General features: G+C 55.7%; 2 protein-coding genes across 2 annotated transcripts; both read left to right on the top strand.

The window, feature by feature from the left end:
- Positions 1-3,911: 3,911 nt before the first annotated feature.
- On the top strand, positions 3,912-8,676 carry KCNJ14 (potassium inwardly rectifying channel subfamily J member 14). Its single transcript, XM_090260567.1, has 2 exons — positions 3,912-4,680; positions 6,878-8,676. Exons 1-2 carry the CDS (start codon positions 3,976-3,978, stop codon positions 7,463-7,465), a joined length of 1,293 nt encoding a protein of 430 aa, XP_090116693.1. The 5' UTR covers positions 3,912-3,975; the 3' UTR covers positions 7,466-8,676.
- A 2,398-nt stretch (positions 8,677-11,074) lies between these two features.
- Positions 11,075-19,190, top strand: CYTH2 (cytohesin 2). Its single transcript, XM_090258983.1, has 12 exons — positions 11,075-11,295; positions 12,052-12,199; positions 12,299-12,365; positions 13,352-13,470; positions 14,658-14,738; positions 15,402-15,514; positions 15,638-15,786; positions 16,247-16,358; positions 18,308-18,384; positions 18,517-18,588; positions 18,687-18,841; positions 18,931-19,190. The coding sequence occupies exons 1-12, from the start codon at positions 11,277-11,279 to the stop codon at positions 19,016-19,018; spliced, it is 1,200 nt and encodes a 399-aa protein (XP_090115109.1). The 5' UTR covers positions 11,075-11,276; the 3' UTR covers positions 19,019-19,190.
- The last annotated feature ends 2,961 nt before the right edge of the window (positions 19,191-22,151 follow it).

Here is a 22,151-nt window from a genome sequence, read left to right as displayed (position 1 = left end):
CCCTCCAGCCTGCTTCCCAGACCCCATGGGAGGTGGAGGTCAGGGGGAAGCACTCAGGGTCTTGGGAAGAGTGTGAAAGTGTGTGTTTCTTTGGGGAGAGGGAGGGAGGTTGGGCCTGAAGGCGGAGCTTCTTGGCCTCAGATTAGACAGTGACTTTGACACCAAGTTAAGGCACCTTAAGCCCCCTGTCGCCTTTATATGGAAACCTTAAGCTGCTCTGACAGGTCCGGGGGACGATGGGAGGAGGACTTCAGGCTCCGGAGCCTTTCCCTCTGGTCTTGCCTTTGCGAGGGACCGGGTTGCCCAGAGTCCAAGCAGCGTCCACCTGAGAGCTGGGCCATGCTTGGCACAGACAAGGCCCCTGGAGGTGAAGACCCCTACTCCATCTGCTCTGCGAAATGGGCAGTCACGTCTGCCTTACAGGGCTGAGTATGGGGCACGAGGATTTATTTAGGAGGCAGAGCCCCAGGTTGGAAAGGCTCAGGACCCAAACTGACACCCGACCCTCGCACCGCGTGGGCCTAGCCAGGTCTCTGATGAGCCTGTTTCCTGACCCATGAACTGGGGCAATGACCCTGACCTCCCAACGTCCTGAGCAGTCAAGGTGAGCTGTAGGGTCTGGTGGAGTCCAGTGGGTGGCTGCGGATGTCCAAGGGGAGCTGGGCCTGAGGCCTGGGACGCAGCAGGTGCTCAGGACACCCTACAATAACGTCCGTGGTTCGGGGCCCAGGCTTTGGCACCCAAGAAGCCCGGGTGGGGGTCCAGGGTTTGCCATTCCCCAGCTGAGGGACCTGAGCCAAGGGACGGGCCAGAGGCTGTTTCCTGTGAAAAGCAGTCCCCAGGGTTGTGATTAGAGACAAGTGAGAGGATATGATGAGGCCCATCCTGGGACAGAGGCTGGGACAGTGGGAGGCCAGCCTGCCTCCTGCCACCCTGTCATTCCGAGCTCCTGAGAGGGGGACTAGTACGTAGCAGGGAATTCCGGGCAGGAGAGGACCGCAAACATTGAGGTCAGAGCCTGGATCCTGACTTGAAACCTGCCCTCTACAGTGGCTAGCCTCAGTTTCCCCACTTTGGAAGCACCATCTCTAACAGCCAGAGTAGTTAAGGGTGAAAAGAGAGCTGGGGTACATCATGGGTGCTGGACACAGCCAGGCCCAGACAACTCTGGCCTGAGCCGCAGCTTTGACTCTGAAATAGGCAAAATAAACACCCAGGTGGCAGAGCTGGAGGTGGGGGGCAGGGCCTGTTGGTATTGAACTTCACATTGACTAACAGCCCTCTCCTCAGATTGAGTGCCCCCAGCCCTGCCAAGAAGCCCATCAGGATCCCAGAGCCTGGCACAGGGGCACATAGTACCCAGATGCTTGGTAAATATTGACGGAATTGATAGGCCAAATATTTCATCTCTAGCGCAGACAGGTCCTGCGGGGGCCCTCCGCCACAGGACCAGATGTTCCCCTGGAGGGTGATGAGATCTGCAGGTCCCTCCCTGCCCCTTCTCCCTCCTCTCCTCCACTCTGTCTAGCTGATGAAATTCCCTCCGTCTCACAGATGAGGAAACAGGTTCAGGAAGGGATGTAAGCTGCCGCCAGTCACACAGCTAGGAAGTGGCAGAGCCAGGATTCAACCAGAACAGCTTGATTCAAAACCCCAACGTCTTTCTTCTGGATCCTTCTTCCCTTCAAGGTGGAGATTTTTTATCCCTATCCCACAGATGAGTAAACAGAGGCTCCAGAAAAAGGAAGTCAAGTCATTCCCTGGCACATAGTGGGTCAGCAACCAAGCCAGGAGTGGGCCCTGGGTCTATATGACTAGAGGCCCTTCCTGACCTTGATGAAGAAGTCATTTCCCCGTTTTACATTTGAGGATACTGAGGCTCAGAAAGACTTGCCCAAGGTCTGAGAGTCAGGAGGGAGCCTAAGCTTTGTATGTGTATGTGTGTGTGTGTGTTTTGTAACAACTTCATTGAAATATAACTTACATACCCTACAACTCACACATTAGAGTGTACATTTCAAGGGTTTTTAGTATATTCACAGAGTTGTGTAATTATGACCACAATCGATTGTAGAACACTTTTATTTTTAAGATTTCATTTATTTATTTTTAGAGAGAGGAGAAGGGGGAGAGAGAGGGAGAGAAACATCAATGTGTGGTTGCCTCTCATAAGCCCCCAACTGGGGACCTGGCCTGCAACCCAGGCATGTGCCATGACTGGGAATCAAACCAGCGATCCTTTGGTTCACAGGTCAGTGCCCAACCCACTGAACCACACCAGCCAGGGCTAGAACACTTGTATATCCCCATTAAGAAACGTCATGTCCTCTGGCTACTACTACTCCCCAATCCTTCCATCTAGACTAGGTATGACTAGTCTACTTTCTGAATCAATAGATCTTCCCATTCTGGACATTTTATATAAATCACAGTATACAATGTGGTCTTTTGTGACTGGCTTTCACTTAATATAATGTTTTCAAAGTTCAACCATGCAGTAATGTGTGTCAGTACTTCATTTCTTTTCACTACTGGGTATACTTCCTTGTGTGGAAATACCACATTTTATTTATCCGCTTATCAGTTGTTGGCTATTTGGGTGGTTTCCATCTTCTGCCCACCGTGAATAGTGCTGCCATGAAAATTTGTGTACAAGTATTGTGTGCACACTTTTTATTTCTTGGGAAATACCTAGGAGCGGCACTGCTGGATCATATGGCAATGCTATGTTTAACCATGTAAGGAACTGTCAGACTGTCAAGGGTGCCAGTTTCTCCACATCCTTGTCAACACTTATTTTCTGGTTTATATACTGTTTAATATTATAGCCATTGTAAGTAGGTATTCTGGTTTGATTAGTCATCCCTGATGGCTAATGATGTTGATATTTTTCATGTGCTTGTTGGCTATTTGCAAATCTTTTTTGGAGCAATATCTATTCAGAGCCTTTGCCTATTTTTAAATTAGGTTGTCTTGTTATGGAGTTGTAAGGATTCTTTATACATTTTAGATACAAATTTCTTAGCTATATGATTTGCAACTCTTTTCTCCCATTAGTGGGTTCTCTTTTCACCTTGTTAGTGTCCTTTGAAGCACACAAGTTTTCAGCTTGATGAAGTTCAATTTATCTTTTTTTTCCTTTTGTTGCTTGTGCTTTCTGACCTTGTTTTTCTGTTTTTTTTGTTTGTTTGTTTTTTAAGATTTTATTTATTTAGCAAGAGGGGAAGGGAGGGAGAAAGAGGAGAGAAAGATCCATGTGAGAGAGAAACAATGATTGGTTGCCTCTTGTGTGCCCCCAACTGGGGACTGGCCCACAACCCAGACATGTGCCTTGACCCAGAATCCAACCAGTGACCTTTCATTTTGCAGGCTGATGCTCAACCAACTGAGCCATGCCAGTCAGGGCCCTGAGCTTGTTTTTGAATCACAGGGACCTCAGAGCTCCAGCTCATTTTCCAATGCTGACTCCATGTTGAGAGGAAGTGACCACTCAGTCATGATGAGTTTGGGCTCTGGAGCTAGACTGCTAGAACTCACATCCAAGCTTAATCAGCTGTGACCTTAGGCAAGTTCAACATTTCTGTGCCTGATTCCTCATCTGTAAAATGGGGATAATACTGTCTACAGTGCTGTCAGGCTCAAATACAGAAAATCACATAAAGTGCCCAAAAGTGTCTGGCACTGTGTAAGTAAGTGTCAGCTCTGATTTTTATGGCGCTTGCTGCAATGGTATTGTTATGGCTGCAGTTTTGTTGCTGTCGTTACAAGTATTCCTGTCATTGTTGTTGATGTTGTACTGTTCTGACTTTCAAGATGAGCAGCATCCTTCCACCCGTTTGCCAGATGAGGCCACTAAGGCCCAGAGAGCATGCTCATCCATTCCTGGCACCTCTGACATTTCTGCCCATTTCTTGTCCCTGCAGGTTTGGGGCGTCCGCCCCCCACTAGGCCAAGTGGAGGGGCCGTCCCCGCTCAATGGGCCTGGCCAGGGCCCTGCGCCGCCTAAGCGGCGCCCTGGAGTCCGGGGACAGCAGGGCGGGCGATGAGGAGGAGGCTGGGCCAGGGCTGTGCCGAAATGGGTGGGCGCCAGCACTGTTCCCGATGCGGCGCCGCGGGCGCTTCGTCAAGAAGGATGGCCACTGCAACGTGCGCTTCGTGAACCTGGGTGGCCAGGGTGCGCGCTACCTGAGCGATCTGTTCACCACGTGCGTGGACGTGCGCTGGCGCTGGATGTGCCTGCTCTTCTCCTGCTCCTTCCTCGCCTCCTGGCTGCTCTTCGGCCTGGCCTTCTGGCTCATCGCCTCGCTGCACGGCGACCTGGCCGCGGCACCGCCGCCTGCCCCTTGCTTCTCCCACGTGGCCAGCTTCCTGGCCGCCTTCCTCTTCGCCCTGGAGACTCAGACGTCCATCGGCTACGGCGTGCGCAGCGTCACCGAGGAGTGCCCAGCTGCTGTGGCCGCCGTGGTGCTGCAGTGCATCACAGGCTGCGTGCTCGACGCCTTTGTCGTGGGCGCCGTCATGGCTAAGATGGCCAAGCCCAAGAAGCGCAACGAGACTCTCGTCTTCAGCGAGAACGCTGTCGTGGCGCTGCGTGACCGACGCCTCTGCCTCATGTGGCGCGTGGGAAACCTGCGCCGCAGCCACCTCGTTGAGGCCCACGTGCGGGCCCAACTGCTGCAGGTGCGAGGCCACCTTCCCAGGGAGGGGCTGTTCGCTGGGGGGACCCCGAAGGATTGTGGGAGGTGTAGGCCGGAGGGCGAGGTATGCATCAACCCTGGAAGGTGCGTGGACTACAAGTCCCAGCAGTCTCTCAGGGAGCGTCCTGCTTCCCTGTGGCCTGCAGTTAAGTCCGGGAGCCGTTGTGGGAGATGTGAACCCAAGAGAGAAGACTGTGACCACCTCTTCCTGAAGGCCTAGACTTGAGACAGATTTTGAGACATAAAGGGCTTGAAGATGGACCCCCCCCCCCCATACACACGTGGGATTGTGGGAAATCTAAACCGTGACAGGGTCATGCCTGGCCTGTAAAGGCTCTGAACTACAATTCCCAGAAGCCTCTGGGGGCAGGGAGTGTACCCGGATTGGTGGTCTGAGGATATGTAGTTTTGCGGGTGATGTAAATCACCACTCAGATTTCCAGTTCCCAGCGGTCTATGACCTGAGGCCTGGTCACTGTGGGATTGTGGGAGACTCAGGTCCCAGGATGGGGTACAGGTCACAGCTGCAGAGCCAGGGGACACAATGCTCCATGGCCTCTGGGCACGGGGTCCAGCAGCCTTTGTAGAAAACTTCGTTCCCCACCTCAGTGGCCCAGTCTCTCCCACCAGCCTCCTGCTTGGAGGAGTACAGGACCAGGGTTGGGAAACTTGAATTTTAGTTTCTCAGCAACAAACAAAACAACTCCCAGTGGCTCCCTCCCACGCTCGGCATAAACGTGCCTTAGTGTTTCTAGATAGCCCTGGCTGGTTTAGCTCAGCGGATTGAGCGTCGGCCTGCGAGCTAAGTGTCGCTGGTTCGATCTTCCAGTCAGGGCACATCAGAGAAGGAAAACTCTGACTCCAAAAAACCTCCGCTGCCTTGCGGCATACCTCTTCAGGGGAAAGGCTAAGGGAGTAAACCCCGACAGAAAATCCGGAGCCGGAGTCCCTAAGGCGGTTTGACGTTGTAGTCAACACCGGCAACTCCTGCGGCACACCTGAAGCCAAGCTGTATTGACTCCGTCTTTCCCTTGGACCCTTCAGCTGCGAAGAGAGGGGGGGTCTGCTGCATGGGCAACAGCAGACCTTCCATATCACCCTGCCCAGGCTCTGTAGCTTCAGCTCCACTGGAGAGGACACTCCAGCGTCATCACAAGATGTCGATTCAACACGGGAGGAGACAGATACCATGTCACTCCTGAGTCGGACCGCACAGCCATTCTCGGCGGTGCAGATAGACTCTTAAGAAGCTACACCATCGTCTCTCGAGACGGACGGCTGCCGACGAGTGTTTCTAGAATTGTGGTCAAACTGCCCAAATTCTAGGGCTAGCTGCCCTTGTCCAAGTAGACACTTAACGTTGGGCTGAGGTTGGGCTTGGGAGAGAAGGGGACGGTGGTGGTGGGAACTGCAGCTCCCAGCAGTGACTGGAGTCTCTGGGAGACAGGTGGGAGAGAATGGGTGCCACACCCCACCTCTGTCTCCTGCTTGACTGAGACATCAGGATTCATGACCTGGCAGGGATATTGTCTATCCCAGAAGTCTGTGGGGCACTGACATGCCCGGGAGGAGGGTGTGCACCAATGGGTAGGTGTGGTGAAACTGCCAGTACCTGGTGTGCAGACCACATGCCCTCACCCCCACCACACACAAGCACCCATATACACAAGGGGATGCAGGGCTTGTGGTTGGGTTGGGGGTGGGAGACTGCGGAGAGTCCAGGGACTAGCCTAAAGCAGTGGTGGAACACAGGATGTCAGACCTAGATTGTCATCCTAGTTTATTGTGCTCTGGCCGTTTATTGGAAGCCATTTTTCTTTTCCTCTTCTCCAATTGCCGCTTGGATGTCATTCTTATCATCTGTTTCACTTCATTTCTGCTTTTCTATGCCAATGCCACTCTGTCGCTCTCTTCCTCTCTCCCTTGCCTCTCCCTCGGGTTTCTGTCCTCAAACCCTCTGAGTCTCTGTGCCTCTCTATCTCTGGGTCTCTCTGCCCTCCCCCATGCCTCTGTTCTCCTTTCTTTCTGGGTCACCATCCCCCGCTCTGGGTTCTTCTACCCACCCTACCTTCACCCCTGCCCGTCTCCTCTTTCTCTGCGCCTCCGTTCCTTTCTACTGCCATCTCTGTCTCTTCATCTCGATGCTCATGCTGTCTTTGGCCCCTTGTCTTTTGCTGCAGCCTCGTGTGACCCCAGAAGGTGAGTATATACCGCTGGACCACCAGGACGTGGACGTGGGCTTTGATGGTGGCACGGATCGCATCTTCCTTGTGTCTCCCATCACCATCGTGCACGAGATCGACTCCTCCAGTCCCCTCTATGAACTGGGACGTGCTGAGCTGGCCCGGGCTGACTTTGAGCTAGTGGTCATTCTTGAGGGCATGGTTGAGGCCACAGCTATGACTACACAGTGTCGCTCTTCATATCTCCCTGGTGAGCTGCTCTGGGGTCATCGTTTTGAGCCAGTCCTCTTTCAGCGTGGCTCCCAGTATGAGGTTGACTATCGCCACTTCCATCGCACTTATGAAGTCCCAGGGACACCAGTCTGTAGCGCCAAGGAGCTGGATGAACGGGCAGAGCGGGATTTCCACAGCTCCAAGTCTAGCTTCCCTGGCTCTCTGGCTGCATTTTGTTATGAGAATGAACTTGCTCTGAGCTGCTGTCAGGAGGAAGAAGAAGCCAATGAGGGGGACGAGGCGGAGCTAGAAGATGGGGCTGCCAGCCCCCGAGGACTCACACCAACCTCGGCGCTGACCCTGCCCCCATGATGCCAGCTGCTGTCCCCCCATTTGTATCCCCTTCCCAGAGGTAGCAAGATGGAGAAATCGGGCCCTCTCCTGGGATGGGGCCAGGTGTTTTCCAAGACTGACAGGGCTGCTGGATTAATTATTAGCCGGTGAAGTTCTGCCATGGCTAGTGGACCCACCATGGACAGACTGGATCTTTATTCCTCCAAGTTCTGTGCTCTTTCCTGAGACCCCTTTATCAGCCAGATTCTTGAGTCTCACCAGAGCTAAGGAAACCAGAATTCTGGACCACCCAAGAGGCAAAGACTGGTGGTTCTAGATTCTTATGGCTTGAGCAGGGTCAGGAATCAATGGCATAGACGGTCTCTGGGAGAGAAAGTCAGCAGTAATGGAGATCAATAATTTATAGGTCTGGACTGACCTAAGATTCAAGGGACTGTTGCTTCTTTACTCAGCCAACCAAGTAGCACATCATTTTTTCTAGACCAACTAAGGAGAGAAAGTTATGGAATGCCCTGAGGATTCAGGACTATCTTGATTGACCAAAAACAAGGAGTGTTGACTGCAAGTCAAGAGAACACCTGTGGTTCCAGAAAGCCCATGTATTGAGATTCTACGAATCTATATTGACCACAGAGACAAGCACTGGTGGTTTGAGAACAGGTTTGACGCAGATAGAACTACTCCAGAAACTAAAGAGTTACGTTTCTAAAATGCACAAAACAATGGAGAGTCTATGGGTCTAGAAGGACTAAAGTGGTGGACTGGGAGTTCCTGATGTAACTCCAGACCATTGGCTGTAGAACATTGAAGCAAGGGGATAATCAGTGCTTTCAAATGATCCACAGGTTGTTGTTTTCTTTAAGTGCCATTCTATAATGTCCAAAGGAATCAAGATTCTGTGGCTCTAGATTGTTCACAGAGTCAAGGAAGGAGTGGCGATTCTAGATGACTTCTTTGTAGTTCTGTAATGCCAAAAAGAAACCCAGGCTTCAGGGGTCCAGAGTTGTCCACTATCAAAATCTGGAAGTTCTAGGAGGTGGACTCAGCACTTGACAGGCAGCATTTCTGGGCTGACCTAGAAGGTGAGGGCCCAGGAAAGACCCTGTGGGTAACAACGCTAGTTATTGGGCAAAGGAAGGGAGAGGCCCAAGGCTGGTAGGTCTACAATGCTCTGGAATCATATACCTAGTGATATCTATTTCTTAAAGATGTCATAAATATGTGTATTATATATAAATATAGATAGCTATCTGTTTTTTTCCCATGGTTCTTACAGAAGCATCAGAAACAGAGCTGGAGCTAATTGGAATGAAGTCTTGTATAAGAATTCAAGAAGCTTTGCTCTAAATCCCAACTCCGCCTTAGTACTGTGTGACTCTGGGCAAATCACTGCTCTTTCCTCGCCTCAGTTTCCTTGTCTGTAAAAATGGGGCATCGGAACTTGAGCTCTCCAAGGGCCTTCCCAGCAAGATGATTCCTCACTTCACTGAGGGTGAAGTGGGGGTGAGGGGTTTAGGGATCTCCCTGCTCCCCCTGGTGCTGGAACACATGGCCTTCTGAGGGCAGCTGGGACAGGAGATGGTCTTAGAGGCCTGTTCTGAACTTGGGTGTTTGAATGACAGAGCAGGCGAGGTGTCGTGTGGGCCGTGGGGAAGGGCGGGAATCACCTCCTCCCCGGTCCAGCTTGGGGGACAGGGGAAGGAGGTAGCTCTGAATGCCAGGGAAAGTCTGTGTTTAGGGGGGAAGATTGTCCCCCAGATTAAACCCCTGGGAGCCCCGGTGGTGTGTCTGTGAGTGTGCTTCTGGGCCTGGCCTTCTCTTCTCCCATGCTTCTATCTACCTAAGTGCCCAGCAGGCAGGGAGCCAGCCGCAGAAGGAACCAGTGCCAAGGAGGACATGTTCCCACCCCTGTGTCTCAGGACAGAGGGCGGGCACTGCCATTGCCCATCAGCCAAGTGCTGCACTAACCCAGGTCCCCCTTTCTGGCCCCCCACCTCCCTTTATCCTTCAGAATCCCCATGTAATAACCGGATGGGATTAATTAGCTGGCTGCTCTCCCAGCTCAGGGTGTCTGGGGTAGACCCTAGGGGCAATGGAATTAGGGATGGAGAAGGATGTTAAGTGTGAGGTGAAGGGACAGGAAAACAGTTCTGTTTGGAAGGAGAGAGAGTGAGGTCAAGGCTGGCACAGCCTGGGTTTCCATTGGGGAGGGCAGAGCCTGCGCCACTCACAAAGGTCAGCGAAGAGATTAGGAAGCTCTATGTCTAATCTGTCAGCTTAACCGGGTCCTAGCCCTGAATCTGTCCCCACTTGCCTACCCCAGGGACAGCAAATGAGGACGGGGCCCAGACATCACCTCAGACCCAAGTAGGGACCTGCCCATGACAGGGTGCCCAAGTTCTCCATTCTGGCCGCGATCCTGCACCCGCTTTGGCCGCAAGAAATGGGAATGAGAAGCTGGGGTGGGGTGAGGGCTTCAGAAGCAGAAGGACTCTGAGAGGAAGGAGTTTAAAAAGAGCAAGAGCCCTGACTGGTGTGGCTCAATGGGTTGGGTGTTGTCCAGGAAACCAAAAAGCTGCCGGTTCGATTCCTGGTCAGGGCACATGTCAGGGTTGCAGGCGTGGACACCGGTTGGGGGCATGCGAGAGGAAACCGATCCACATCGATGTTTCTCTCCCTCTCTTTCTCCCTCCCTTCCCCTTTCTCTGAAAATAAATAAATAAAATCTTAAAAAAGAAGAAGAGCAGGAGTGTGAGAGGAGGAGTAAACCTGAAGTGAGGCGAGCTGGAGAGGAGGGAAAGGACTCTGAGAAGGGGGGGAAGGAATCGGGGAAGGTGGGAGGGTGCTGAGGAAAGGGGGGTTGTCATAGGGGGAGGGTGCTAAAATAAGGGGAGGAGTTTTACGGAGAGAGGGAAGGGCTTGAGGTACGAGGCTCCAGGAAGGCCGGAGCCTGAGCTTTCACTGCATTTGGCCTTCCCCTATTGTCCCATTCTCCTTGACAGATGCCAAATAGCGTAACATTTAAAATAAAGAATAAGTCTTTGTTCCACCACTTCTTAACTCTGAAGAGGCTGGGATAGGTAGGGTGATCGGAGTGGGTAAGAAAAGGGTCTGGAGATCGGAGAAGCCAGAAGCCGGTGAAAGGAGGCCAAAGCAAGATATGCCAAGGCGACTCCCGGTTGCGCGGCAACCGCTGCCGCCAAAAGGCAGCCTAATCGCTAGGAGGCGTGGCTCACGGGACCAACCCACAGCTGTGGCCCTGCCCCCTGGCAACAAGACTAACAAAGTACCGACCCCCAGCAACGTATAAGTAGCGGCTGGGTTCGGTTGAACAAGTATCCAAGTGTCCGTAGCCCTTGCGCAGGCGCAGGCCTCTACGCTCCCGCGTAGTCACAGGGCCGTGCAATCCCTTTCCGAGGCTTCTCATAGGCGAGCAAACCAGCCGAGTGACTTCTTTTGTTTCGGAGGCGGTGCCCAGCTCCCGGCCCGCACTCCGATTGGCCCCACAGATCGTCTACCTCTGGCCGGACCCCGCTACGTCGGCTCCTTGTGCGCTTATTGGTCTTGGAGAACGGTCCTTTGGTGTCGGGGACGGCGCAGACGAGAGGGCAGGCAGTGGATTGGACGGTGTCAAAACGAGGGGCGGTCCCTACTGGCGGGGCGGTTGGGAGACGAAGGGAGAGTCTTTTCAGCGCTGAGGACTGGCGCTGAGGAGGCGGCGGTGGCTCCCGGGGCGTTTGAGCGGGCTCACCCGAGCCCGCGGGCCAACGCGGATCCAGGCCCGACCGGCGGGACCGCCCCGGACTCCCCGCGGGCCTTCCTAGCCGCCATGGAGGACGGTGTCTATGGTAGGTCGGTAAGGGGTGGGGCCGGCTTGCTGCGGATGGAGCCATTCGTACTGAATGTGCCACCGCAAACGTTTCTCCTGGCGCGCGCTTTACGGAGCTGCTTGATACCGTCATCGCTGTCTGGCTTTTGTGGGGCCCGGGATGGGCTTCCGGCGGGGCCCGAAAGCGGGGCGTTCCAGGCCATTGTTTGGGCCGATCCTGTTTCCGGCGGCGGCGGGAGGGGGCGGGATGGAGCGTTGGAATCCAGGAGGCCGGGCGGAACCATTCCCCCTGGAGGGGCCGGGCGAGCCCAATGCCTGCGGGGAGCAGGGAGGGGGGGATTGTGGAGGCGGTGGGGTGAGGGAGAAGTCTTGGGACTGCAGAGATCGCACTAAAACCGTGGCCTTTGCTGCCCCGCCCCCTTCCCCAACTCTTAACAAGCTATCATCAGTTTCCCCTGCCATAGTTACTTTTCATGGACCCAGGAGTCCTGACACCCAGGCCCCCAGCTACATCACCAGGAACAGAAGCAGAAAACCGAGGCCTCAGCCCCTTTCCAAGTAATGAACGAACAGTTCAGGCTTCCATCCCATTCTTCCCCAGACCTAAGAGTTCAGGCCCCTAGCCCCTTTTGCTGGCAGACATAGGAGGTCCGACCCTCATCTTCATCCTCCCCCTGAACCTAGGAATCATGCGCCCCCCAGCCCTGTAATTTCCCAGATTACAGGAAAACAGGCTCCCAGGCCCCAAAAGTGACTTCCAACCCCTGACCCCCAGAGCCCCCAGACCTGACCCCAGAGGAACGGATGGAGCTGGAGAATATCCGGCAGCGGAAGCAGGAGCTGCTGGTGGAGATCCAGCGCCTGCGGGAGGAGCTCAGCGAAGCCATGAGCGAGGTGGAGGGTCTGGAGGCCAATGAGGGCAGGTGAGGGCTGGGGTGGGGAACTTGGAGGTCATGGTGCCAGGCCAGTGACAGGGATACCCAGGTATTGATCCTCCATCCCCTTTCTCTCTACCCCTGCAGTAAGACCTTGCAGCGGAACCGGAAGATGGCAATGGGCAGGAAGAAGTTCAACATGGACCCCAAGAAGGTGCTTGGGGCCACAGTGTTGGAGTCAGGCTGGCAGACATCCCAGTGGGGTTTCTAGCACCTCCAGGTTCCAGAAGTATGGTTATAGGCCTACTTTAGGTGGATGGATTTGGTCCTAATCCCTGGATTTAGATATTGGCTGTCAGTTTGTTCTCTGAACATTAATCGAGTTCTCCAGCCTTCTGACCTTTCTTGTGCTGTGTCTTCTGCCTGGGAGATCATTTTTCCCCCTTTTGTTCATATTTCTGGACCCACTTCTGGTGCCACCTAGAGTTTCAGGAGGAGCTCATGTCTGGTAGGGAACATTTACAGTGATGTGCACAAAGGAGGGTTGACCACTGCCGTTACAGGGAGGTACAACAGCTGTGGACACTGAGGAGGGAGCCTGGTGCAGTCAGGGAGGGCTTCCCTGAGGAGGGGGTATTCAGGTCAGGTTTGAAGGAAGAGTCGGTGTTCACCAGGTGGAGGAAAGATATGTTCGTTCAGTCATTCATTTTATACCCGTTGCCTCAGGCCTCCCCCGCTGCTAAGCAATGCTGGGGATCTAGAGAAGTGTTCGACCCTAGACATGGTCACCACAATCCGAGTGAGATAGAGCTGTAATGGAGGGCCTCATGATGCTGGGAGAGCCAGAGAAGGCCAGAGTCCAGCTTGGAGCTTGGCCCTCACGTTCTTGAGGACTGCTGTTTACTAAGTTTCTCATTTTATTCTTCCTGCCCCAAGCAATGTCGTTTGTTCAGGCAGTCAGCAAACATTCATTGAGCCCCTGCTCTGGGTGCTGGAATTAACCAGGCAAAGGCAGAGGGAATAGTAGGTGTAAAGGCTATGAGGTGAGAGCAGTGGTTTTTAAAGACCTGTGAGAAGCTTGAAAGTGACACCTGGCCATGCTCTGTCAGCATCGGGTGGGTTTGGAGGCTGAGGCCTGAGGAGGTGGTGGGAGTGGCTTTCTGAGCATGTTAGCGCTGAGACCCGGTCCCCACCCACTAGGGGATCCAGTTCTTGGTGGAGAACGAACTTCTGCAGAACACACCTGAGGAGATCGCCCGCTTCCTGTACAAGGGCGAGGGCCTGAACAAGACAGCCATCGGGGACTACCTGGGGGAGAGGTGAGATCCCGCCCAGCCCCTCTGGGCCCCTCATCACAGCCCCCTGTGTCCAGCGCCCGCCCTTACTGCTGGCGCCTCTACCAAGGGGAGGCCCTGATAGACTAGCCTCCCACTGGACTGCGGCAGGACAGACTGACACCAGGGCCTGGGGCAGCCTGAGTCACTGGGGAAACTGGGGACTGTCTGTGAGCATCTGGGGGGCGTAAGGACCTTCCATGGACATCTGGGAAGTATGGGGACCATCCATTTATGACTAGGGACAGTGGAGGAAAACTGAGTGGCGTGGGAATGTGAGAACCACGTGTAGACAGCTGGTGCACATGGGAACTGTGTGGACAGCTAGGAGTATGGGGATCATCAGTGGATATCTGAGGTGCACAGGGACCCTGTGGACACCTGAGAGCATGAGGACCTTTGTGGACCGCGGGCTGTATGGGTGCTATCTGAATGTCTGGGGTGCATGAGACTGGACATGAGGATTGTATGGGGACCATCTGCGGATGTTGGGAGTGTGGGGACTCTCTGGACACCTAAGGTGCATGAGGACCTTCTGTGAAGTCTCGAAAACCTGGGGACCATCTGTGATTGCCTGGGGTGTGGGGAGACCATCTGAACATCTGAGGTACACAGGACCGTCTGTGAGTGTGTGGGGTGCTTAGGGATTGTGTGGCCATCAGGGTGTGTGGAACTTTCTGAGCATCTGAGGTATGTGGGGACTGTGTTGGTGTCTGGAAGCCTTCTGTGGGGCCCTCTGTAGACCCCTGTGGACATCCGGAACGTGTGGACACTGTCCTTGGACATCTGGGATTGTGCGGATTATTTTTGGACAGTTGGGGTATGGGGACTGTCCACAGATGTCTGGGGGGTTTGGGAGCCATCTCTGGACACCTGAGGAACCTGGGGATTATCTGAGAGAGGTGGCAGTAGGTGGAACACGTGTTTGCTGCTTTTCTCCCAGCTGTGCCAAGGGCCGGCCAAACCAGGGTTCTTGCAACAGATGGGCCTCCCAAGAGCATGTTCTGAGGACCCCTGCCCTGGTGCCAGGCTGTGACAGGGCCAGGCCAAAACCCACATGCGGTGCGGAGGCAGCTGGGGTGCAGCAGTGGTGACACAGCCTCCCCCAAGCTCTGTCCACTGCCACCGTCCCAAACTCCTTTCTGTGAGTGACTTTGTCCCTCTCCTCCCAGGGAGGAGCTGAACCTGGCGGTGCTCCATGCCTTTGTGGATCTGCACGAGTTCACCGACCTCAACCTGGTGCAGGCCCTCAGGTGAGAGGGCCTGGGTCGGAGGGCAGCACTGTACCCGTCAGGCCTTTCTTCACAAGTGATGCTGCCTACTCAGAACAAAAACGAAGTTAGGGAATCGGAGGCCTCGTGTAACACACAAGCCCACGGTAGAGCCTTCTTCCAGCATAGGTGCTCAAACGGTGTCAGAAGGTCGCTTTTCTCTGTCTCTTGGTTATGCTGCCACTGTGTTGACATTGCCCTTTGGAGGCCCTCCTCCCACATGATAACAGAAGTCTCTGGCAGCCTCTGGGCATGTTTAGCAACCTTAGCAGAAAGAGTACTTTCCTTAAATCCACCAGAAGTCCCATAGGCAGTGCTCACTGGCCAGGTTGGAGCACATGTCCATACCTGAAACAGCTGCTTTTTAGAGAGAGAGGAAGGGAGGGAGAAAGAGGGAGAGAAACATCAGTGTGTGGTTGCCTCTCGTGTGTCCACCACTGGGGACCTGGCCCGCAACCCAGGTCTGTGCCCTGACTGGGAATCGAACCGGCGACCTTTCGGTTCACAGACCGGTGCTCAACCCACTGAGCCACACCAGCCGCGCAAGTTTGGCATTCTTATTGACCGGTTCCTAACACAGGGACTGTGTGTGGGAAGGGGGCTCTGCGTGTCCTGGCAGCCACACCGGGCCCCTCTCTAACCCAGGCAATTTCTGTGGAGCTTCCGCCTCCCCGGAGAGGCCCAGAAGATTGACCGGATGATGGAAGCCTTTGCCCAGCGATACTGCCTGTGTAACCCCGGGGTTTTCCAGTCCACAGGTGGGCCTGGACTCCTGGGGCCCGGCTTGGGGAGGGGGCTCAGGATCTGAATTCCTGGGGACTGGGGGCAGGAGCCAGTAGGGGCCCACATGCCCATGTCATCACCACCTGACTGTGCCACAGACACCTGCTACGTGCTGTCCTTTGCTGTGATCATGCTGAACACCAGCCTTCACAACCCCAACGTGAGGGACAAGCCGGGCCTAGAGCGCTTTGTGGCCATGAACCGGGGCATCAACGAGGGCGGAGACCTGCCTGAGGAGCTGCTCAGGGTCAGAGCCCCTCTTCCGTCCCCACAGACCCTCAGCCTTGTCCTCTTCCTGCCATGAACCCTCCCCCGTGGGCCTCCCAGTGCGCGGGCTGTCCACCTGGGATACTGCCCTCCCACGGACACCGTGTCTTTCTGTCTCCAGCTGCCTCTGTTTCTCTTCTCTGTGGCTCTGGCCCTCTGACTTGCAGGGTCTTGGTCCATCTCATTCTGCACCTCTCTCTGTCTTTAAAAACTTAACAGCCTCTTGTAACTGTGTCGTCTTTCTATCTTTTCTGTCTTTCCTCCTTTCTCTCTTCCCCTGAGCTCCCTCTACTCCTCTGCCTTCTGCTTCCCATTCCTCCCTCGCCTCCCCCTCCCCCTCCATGGGCTGTCCCATCTGTGGTCTCATTGCCTCCCCACCTCCAAGTAGCCCTGGGAGGTCCCACGGGCCCGGAGTTACTGACTGGGCCCTCGCCCCGCAGAACCTCTACGACAGCATCCGAAATGAGCCCTTCAAGATCCCGGAGGATGATGGGAATGATCTGACCCATACCTTCTTCAACCCGGACCGAGAGGGCTGGCTCCTTAAGCTGGGTACGTGCCCTCCCGACCCCGCTGGCTGCCTCTGCAGGGGGCGTTTAGTGGGCCTGGGCTCTGGACTCAGCTTCCTCACACACGCTGTGTGACCTTAGGCAAGTGATTTGACCTCTCTGAGCTTGTTCCCACATTTGAATGGTGAGGCCGAGGAGATGATCAGGCTTATGTGCTGGGCCCGGGCTCAGGGCCTGGCGCAGAGGCGCTCCATAAATGTGTGGGTGAGGAGCACTGAGTGCGCCGGGCTCTGTGCGTAAGGGTCGGGCCTCTGGCCCGGAGGGCGTGGGCGGGGCGGCACCAGCAAATGCAGTCAGGGAGCAGGGGTCATGCCGGTGCCTCTTCCTGAGAACTGGGGTGGTTCTCTGCCCTGGCTGCGTGGGAGAGCCGTGCAGGAGCTCCTAAAACGCCGGTGGCTGGGCTCCGAAGTCGGGCTGTCGGGGGCAGCGGCGCCATCAGCCGCGGCGAAGGCTCCCAGGTGGCCCCAGTGCGGCGCTCCCGGCTCGGGGCCGAGCCTGGCGATGGCAGGCGCCGCGGGAGTGCTAGCTGTGGCTCTTTAGCGGAGGAGTTACAGTGCAGTGGGGACAGCGGGGGTGGCGGGGGCAGAGGAGGCTTCGGCCCAGCGGGACCAAGACAGCCTTGCTCCTCAGTCCCTTCGCTCTCCTTCCCGAGTGGGATTGTTCTCTGAAGCAGGGCGTCCTTCTCCAGCACCCGGAGCAGGTCCCTTCCTGGGCGCAGAGGGGTCCGGGTGCACGTAATAGTGCGCACCCCTTCCAGCCGGCATGCTGGGTGGACGGGTACCTGGTGGGGGAGGGGTGCCGTCTGCCAGGCCAGTGGTGCCCGGCAGGGAGGTATGTTGAGTGGGGAGAGGCACCCTCACCAGGAATGAGCTCCCCTCCGAACCCTCCTGTTCAGCAGGAATCCGGTTTCCCAGATGAGGAAATTGAGGTTCACTCACCATCCAAGAGCCACAGGGCAGAGGTGCCCTTGGACCCAGATCTCTGACCCAAGCACCTCTCTTTGCTTTGTGGCCATCAGAGAGAAAAGGCGACTCTTAAATACAGGCAGGGGAGCCTGGTGGTGGCTGTAGTCCCCGCCATGGTTACCAGAAGCCGTTATCACTGTTTAACCCGGGCACCGCAGGGGACACAGAAGCAGGAAGGCGGCCTGAGAGGGCAAGAGGTTGTCCCGAGGTCACACAGCCAGTTTGTGCTGCGGCCAACATGAGCCCCCAAGCCCACCTCGGGCCAAGGACAGGGCTTTTGTCCTCTGCCTTGTGGGGGTGACCTCCCTCCAGGGGAGAGATGTGTCCCCGCAGCGGTGGGGGGCCCTGCTGGCCGGCACATGCCCCGGGGGCGGGCTTGAGTGGGCGCCGATGAAAGACGTGCTCCCGGCCGCCTCGCTGGGGTTCAGGACCTTCCGCTTCCCGGGAGGGAGAGGGCCAGGCCGATCCTCCCTCATGTGGATGTAACTGGTTTTCTTCCCTCTCTCTCCCTCCCTCCCTCCTCTGCGTGTTTCTCTCGGCTGTTTCTGTCTCTGCCCTGCGCCCGTGCATTCCTTCCCCCGCCCACCCTATTTCTGTCGCCTGCGGCTCTTGGGGGCACCCCACTCTTCTGCCTTCCCTTCTCGCCTGGTCCTGCCTGCTTTCTTGCTGTCTGCCCCAGGAGGTAGGTACACGGCCGTCCTAGCCCCCTGACACTACACGGAGAGGGGCTGGGGGCTCAGACTCCTGGGCCCTGGGCTGACAGAGGCTTAGAAAGGGTCAGGCCCCGCGCCGGGGGTGGACCACTGGGGCCCACGCGCGCTGGCCCTGCTTGTCTGTCTCTTCCGCGCGCTGCTTTGTCCTAGGCCCGCCTGCCCCCACTTGCTCCGCCTCTCACTGCCCTCCCGCCCTGCCAGAGGCCCTGCCCCCCGTGTTGAGCCCGGGCCCCCTCCCCCTCCTTCCCTTTCAGGGGGCCGGGTGAAGACGTGGAAGCGGCGCTGGTTTATCCTCACAGACAACTGCCTCTATTATTTTGAGTACACAACGGTGAGGATGGGGCTGGGCTGCATGCTGGGTCCTGGGGGCGGGGGCCTGAGGGAGAGCTCCTGGGTCTGAGGGAGGCCCAGCGTGGGGTGAGGACCAGAAAGCCTATGACTCCTGTCCGGCCTGCTTTTTCAGGACAAGGAGCCCCGAGGAATCATCCCCCTGGAGAATCTGAGCATCCGTGAGGTGGACGACCCCCGGAAACCGGTAAGACCCCCTCTGTATCCCTTCATGACACAGTGGGGGTTCCTCTGGCCTTCAAGCTGGCTCTTACCCACCACTCCTCCTCCTCGGTGTCTCCCCAGAACTGCTTTGAGCTTTATATCCCCAACAACAAGGGGCAGCTCATCAAAGCCTGCAAAACGGAGGCAGATGGCCGAGTGGTTGAGGGGAACCACATGGTGTACCGGATCTCGGCCCCCACGCAGGAGGAGAAGGATGAGTGGATCAAGTCCATCCAGTGAGCGTGGGCTCCAGGGCTCTTGGGGAGGGAGAGGGCCAGGCCCAGGACCCCTTGGCCCTCACCCTGGGGTCTCTCTCCTTCTGCAGGGCAGCCGTGAGCGTGGACCCCTTCTATGAGATGCTGGCAGCCAGGAAGAAGCGGATTTCTGTCAAGAAGAAGCAGGAGCAGCCCTGACCCCTTGACCCCAACTCCATTATTTATTACTGAGCCTCCCCGCCCGGGTGGCCGGACCCCTGGGGCGTGGCGATATGGATCCTGGTTCCCTGTTTGGAAAATTCACCACCTCTAGTTCCTCATTATTTGTAACTAACACGCTGTTGGTAATCTTATTAATTATTGAACCACTCGCGGCCTGCTGACCCCCTCGTTTCTTGGGGTTGACAGAACTGATGTGCTAGGTGGAGGCAGCCAATCAGCCCCATCCATGACTGTGACCAGGGCCAAGAGTGCTGGTCTCTGTTGGGAGCTCTGTCTGTGCAGGAAGGAAGGGTGTTGTCCAAGTGGGGAGCCCCTTGGGGGGCCTCTTCAGGTGACTTCAGTTCTGGTTTTGCCCCAGGCCTGCAAGGGAGGTGATAAATGTGGCCAGAGTTAGAGTTGTACTAGTGTGCTGACGCTCCCAGACTAGGCCTAGCATCCACCCATGTGTTACCTGGGACCCGCAGCCCGGCTAGTGCTGGTCCCTGCCTTTGCCCTCATGGGGCTTGTGGCCTTTGATGGGTGGCAACTAGTAGCTGATGGAGTTGTGAGCTGGGCTAGTGCTTCGAGGGGGAACTAGAGCGGAGAGGGCTATGAGGGGTCACTGGGAGGGTCTGGGAAGGTTGAGTCCAGAGGAAAGGAAGAAGGCCCAGAGCTGGGCACAGCGGGCGGTAGGCCTTGCTCTTGAGATTTCCCTGGGGCTCTGTAAGAGGTTGCTGGTGTTGGACGTGGGCTGGGACCCAGTGGATGGGGCCAGGGGTGCGGGCTGGCATGTGACTGGAGACCGTGCTCCTTGAGAGCACGTTTTACCCCAAGCAGGGATATCGTAGAGAACCTCCTATATCTATAATTTCTCATTTGCCAGGAGTCCCAGCTTCCAAAGTGAGAACCACCTTCTTTGAGGGTGCCCCTGAGCCCCAGGTCTGGGGCTGTTCACCCCTGCCCTCCAGCTGGGGGCATGCATGGTATCCGCCACGGAGCAGAGATGGGTTGGCAAATAGGAAGAACCCATGTCAGTCTCCTATGCCCAGATCCACAACTCTGGCCGGCCCTGGGACCAAAACCCACCTGGGAGGGAAGCTTCGCCCGCGGTTTGCTGGAGTGCAGTTCCTCCTGCATGCCCAGTCCTCCGGAAGTTGAAACCTTAATTGCCGAGTGCACCCAGTGGGGTGGGGTGGGGTGGGGTGGGGAGCGACTGGTATCTCGGGTCTTGGTCTCCACCTCTCCTTTGGTCACAGGCAGTTATCCCCCTGCAGGGCTCCTAAGTGCAGTAACTGCCACCCTCCGAGGTGGCTTGCCCCTCTCCTGCGAGACTGTTGGACTACAATTCCCAGCAAGCTGTGCAGCGCTGGGTGTCCCACTGACAACCATTGTCGAGGTCTCCCGGGAGGAGCTGTTCCTCAGGACAAGGCCGTCGGATTTACCTTATCCTGGTCCCCAACTCGTGTAGGTTGGGAAGAGAGGCTCTGACTGCTTCAAGCCCCAGGGGCTGATGTGAAATCAAGAGTTCCCAACTCCTCCCAAAGGTTCCACGAAAATGGAGCCATCAACCCAAGAACGTTCTGGTAAATGAGATCCTTGAGTAAATAAAGGGTCCCATCACTATCACCTTCTCCTGCACTCCTCCGTGCAATGACTCTATGGGTACTGGGTGCCTGCTTGCGGGAAAGTAGCTGTGGAAGAGCATTCCAGGCAAAGGGAACGGAACGTGCAGAGGCAGGAAAAGGCGTAGTGTGTTGGAGTAACTGATAGACCAGTCAGTGTGCCTGGATGGTGGTGATGGTGGGGGATGGTGATAGAAAATGAAGGGGATGGATGGGCCTGGTCATTCGGGGCTAGGACTGAATGTATTCTCAGCTGATGGGGGTGGAGCAGGAGAGTGATGAATGCGGATGGAGATTGTAGGAGGGACCCCCGGCTGCGGCTGCAGGAGAGTAATTTGGAAATGAGCCAGGCTGATAGTGGGGAGGTAAATTAGGAGGCTTTGGACTCATTCAGGTGTAAGGGTGTGGCTGTAGAGGTGCTGAAAGGCGGCTCCATGTGAGTCATTTTGGAAGAGAACCCAGCAGGACTTGAGAGCTGCATCAGCTCTCAGATTCTGGCCTGAGTATCTGGTGAGTGACAACGTAATTACTGATGATCAAAGGGAATTTTTGGGGGGGTGGGGATCAAGGTTTCTGTTTTAGCCGAATTAAGCTGGGTTGTCAGTGGAACATTAAAGCGAGACTCCAGTCACCTCAAAATTGTCCTTCATCCCTCCCCCCAATTTATCTGCTCTCCAAGAACTAAGAATTACATCTTCTAGCTCCCTCCTCTTCCAGGACCCCAAACTCCTAAACCCCTTGTTACAGGTGTCCCTCCAAATTCCATAGGTTGACGTCCTAGCCCCCAGGACCTCAGAATGTGACCTTATTTGAAAATAGGGTCACTGCAGTTGAACTAGTTAAGATGAGGTCACCAGTATGGGCCCTAATCCAATACCACCGATGTCCTTACATAAAGGGAAGTTTGGATGTGAAGATGCACACGAGGAGAACGATGTGTAAAAACAGGCAGAGACCGGGGTGATGCATCTCCACACCAAGGAGCCGCAAAGGTTTACAGCAAAACACCAGGAGCTGGGAGAAAAGCAGTGGGGGGACAGATCGTCCCCTCCCAGCTGTTGGAAGGAACCAAGCCTGCTAGCCCCTTGATCTTGGACTTCTAGCCTCCAGGATTGTGAGACAATGTCTGTGGTTTCAGCCACCCAGTAGCCCTAACGAACTGATGCACCCTTCCTCCCTCTGACCCAGGAGTCTGGGCCCTCACCGCCCTGTCTGGCTTAGTTCCTTGCCGCTCCCACCCGGGGCAGGCATGTCCCAAGGTCAATCCCAGCACCACCAGGTCTACTTGCGGTGGCAGTAGTGGGAAGAGGCAACAACCTAATTCTCCCTTTCACCGTCGCCCAGACTCAAATGTGACCCTACAGCATCGCAGGTGGGTACCCTCTCCTGGCCCCTTCCCTCCTCTCACATCCAAACCACATCCCTCAAATATGCAAATGAACCTGATACTAAGGTGATGGTTGAAACCAGATCAGAGAGAAGGAAAAAAAACAAAAAACAGACCCAGT

This window comes from Furipterus horrens, unplaced genomic scaffold (genome assembly GCF_987537825.1).
Source record: "Furipterus horrens unplaced genomic scaffold, mFurHor1.1.pri manual_scaffold_13, whole genome shotgun sequence".
NCBI classification, from domain to species: Eukaryota; Metazoa; Chordata; class Mammalia; order Chiroptera; family Furipteridae; genus Furipterus; species Furipterus horrens.
The sequence above is the reverse complement of the archived record's forward strand: the minus strand, read 5'-3'. Positions and strand labels throughout refer to the sequence as shown.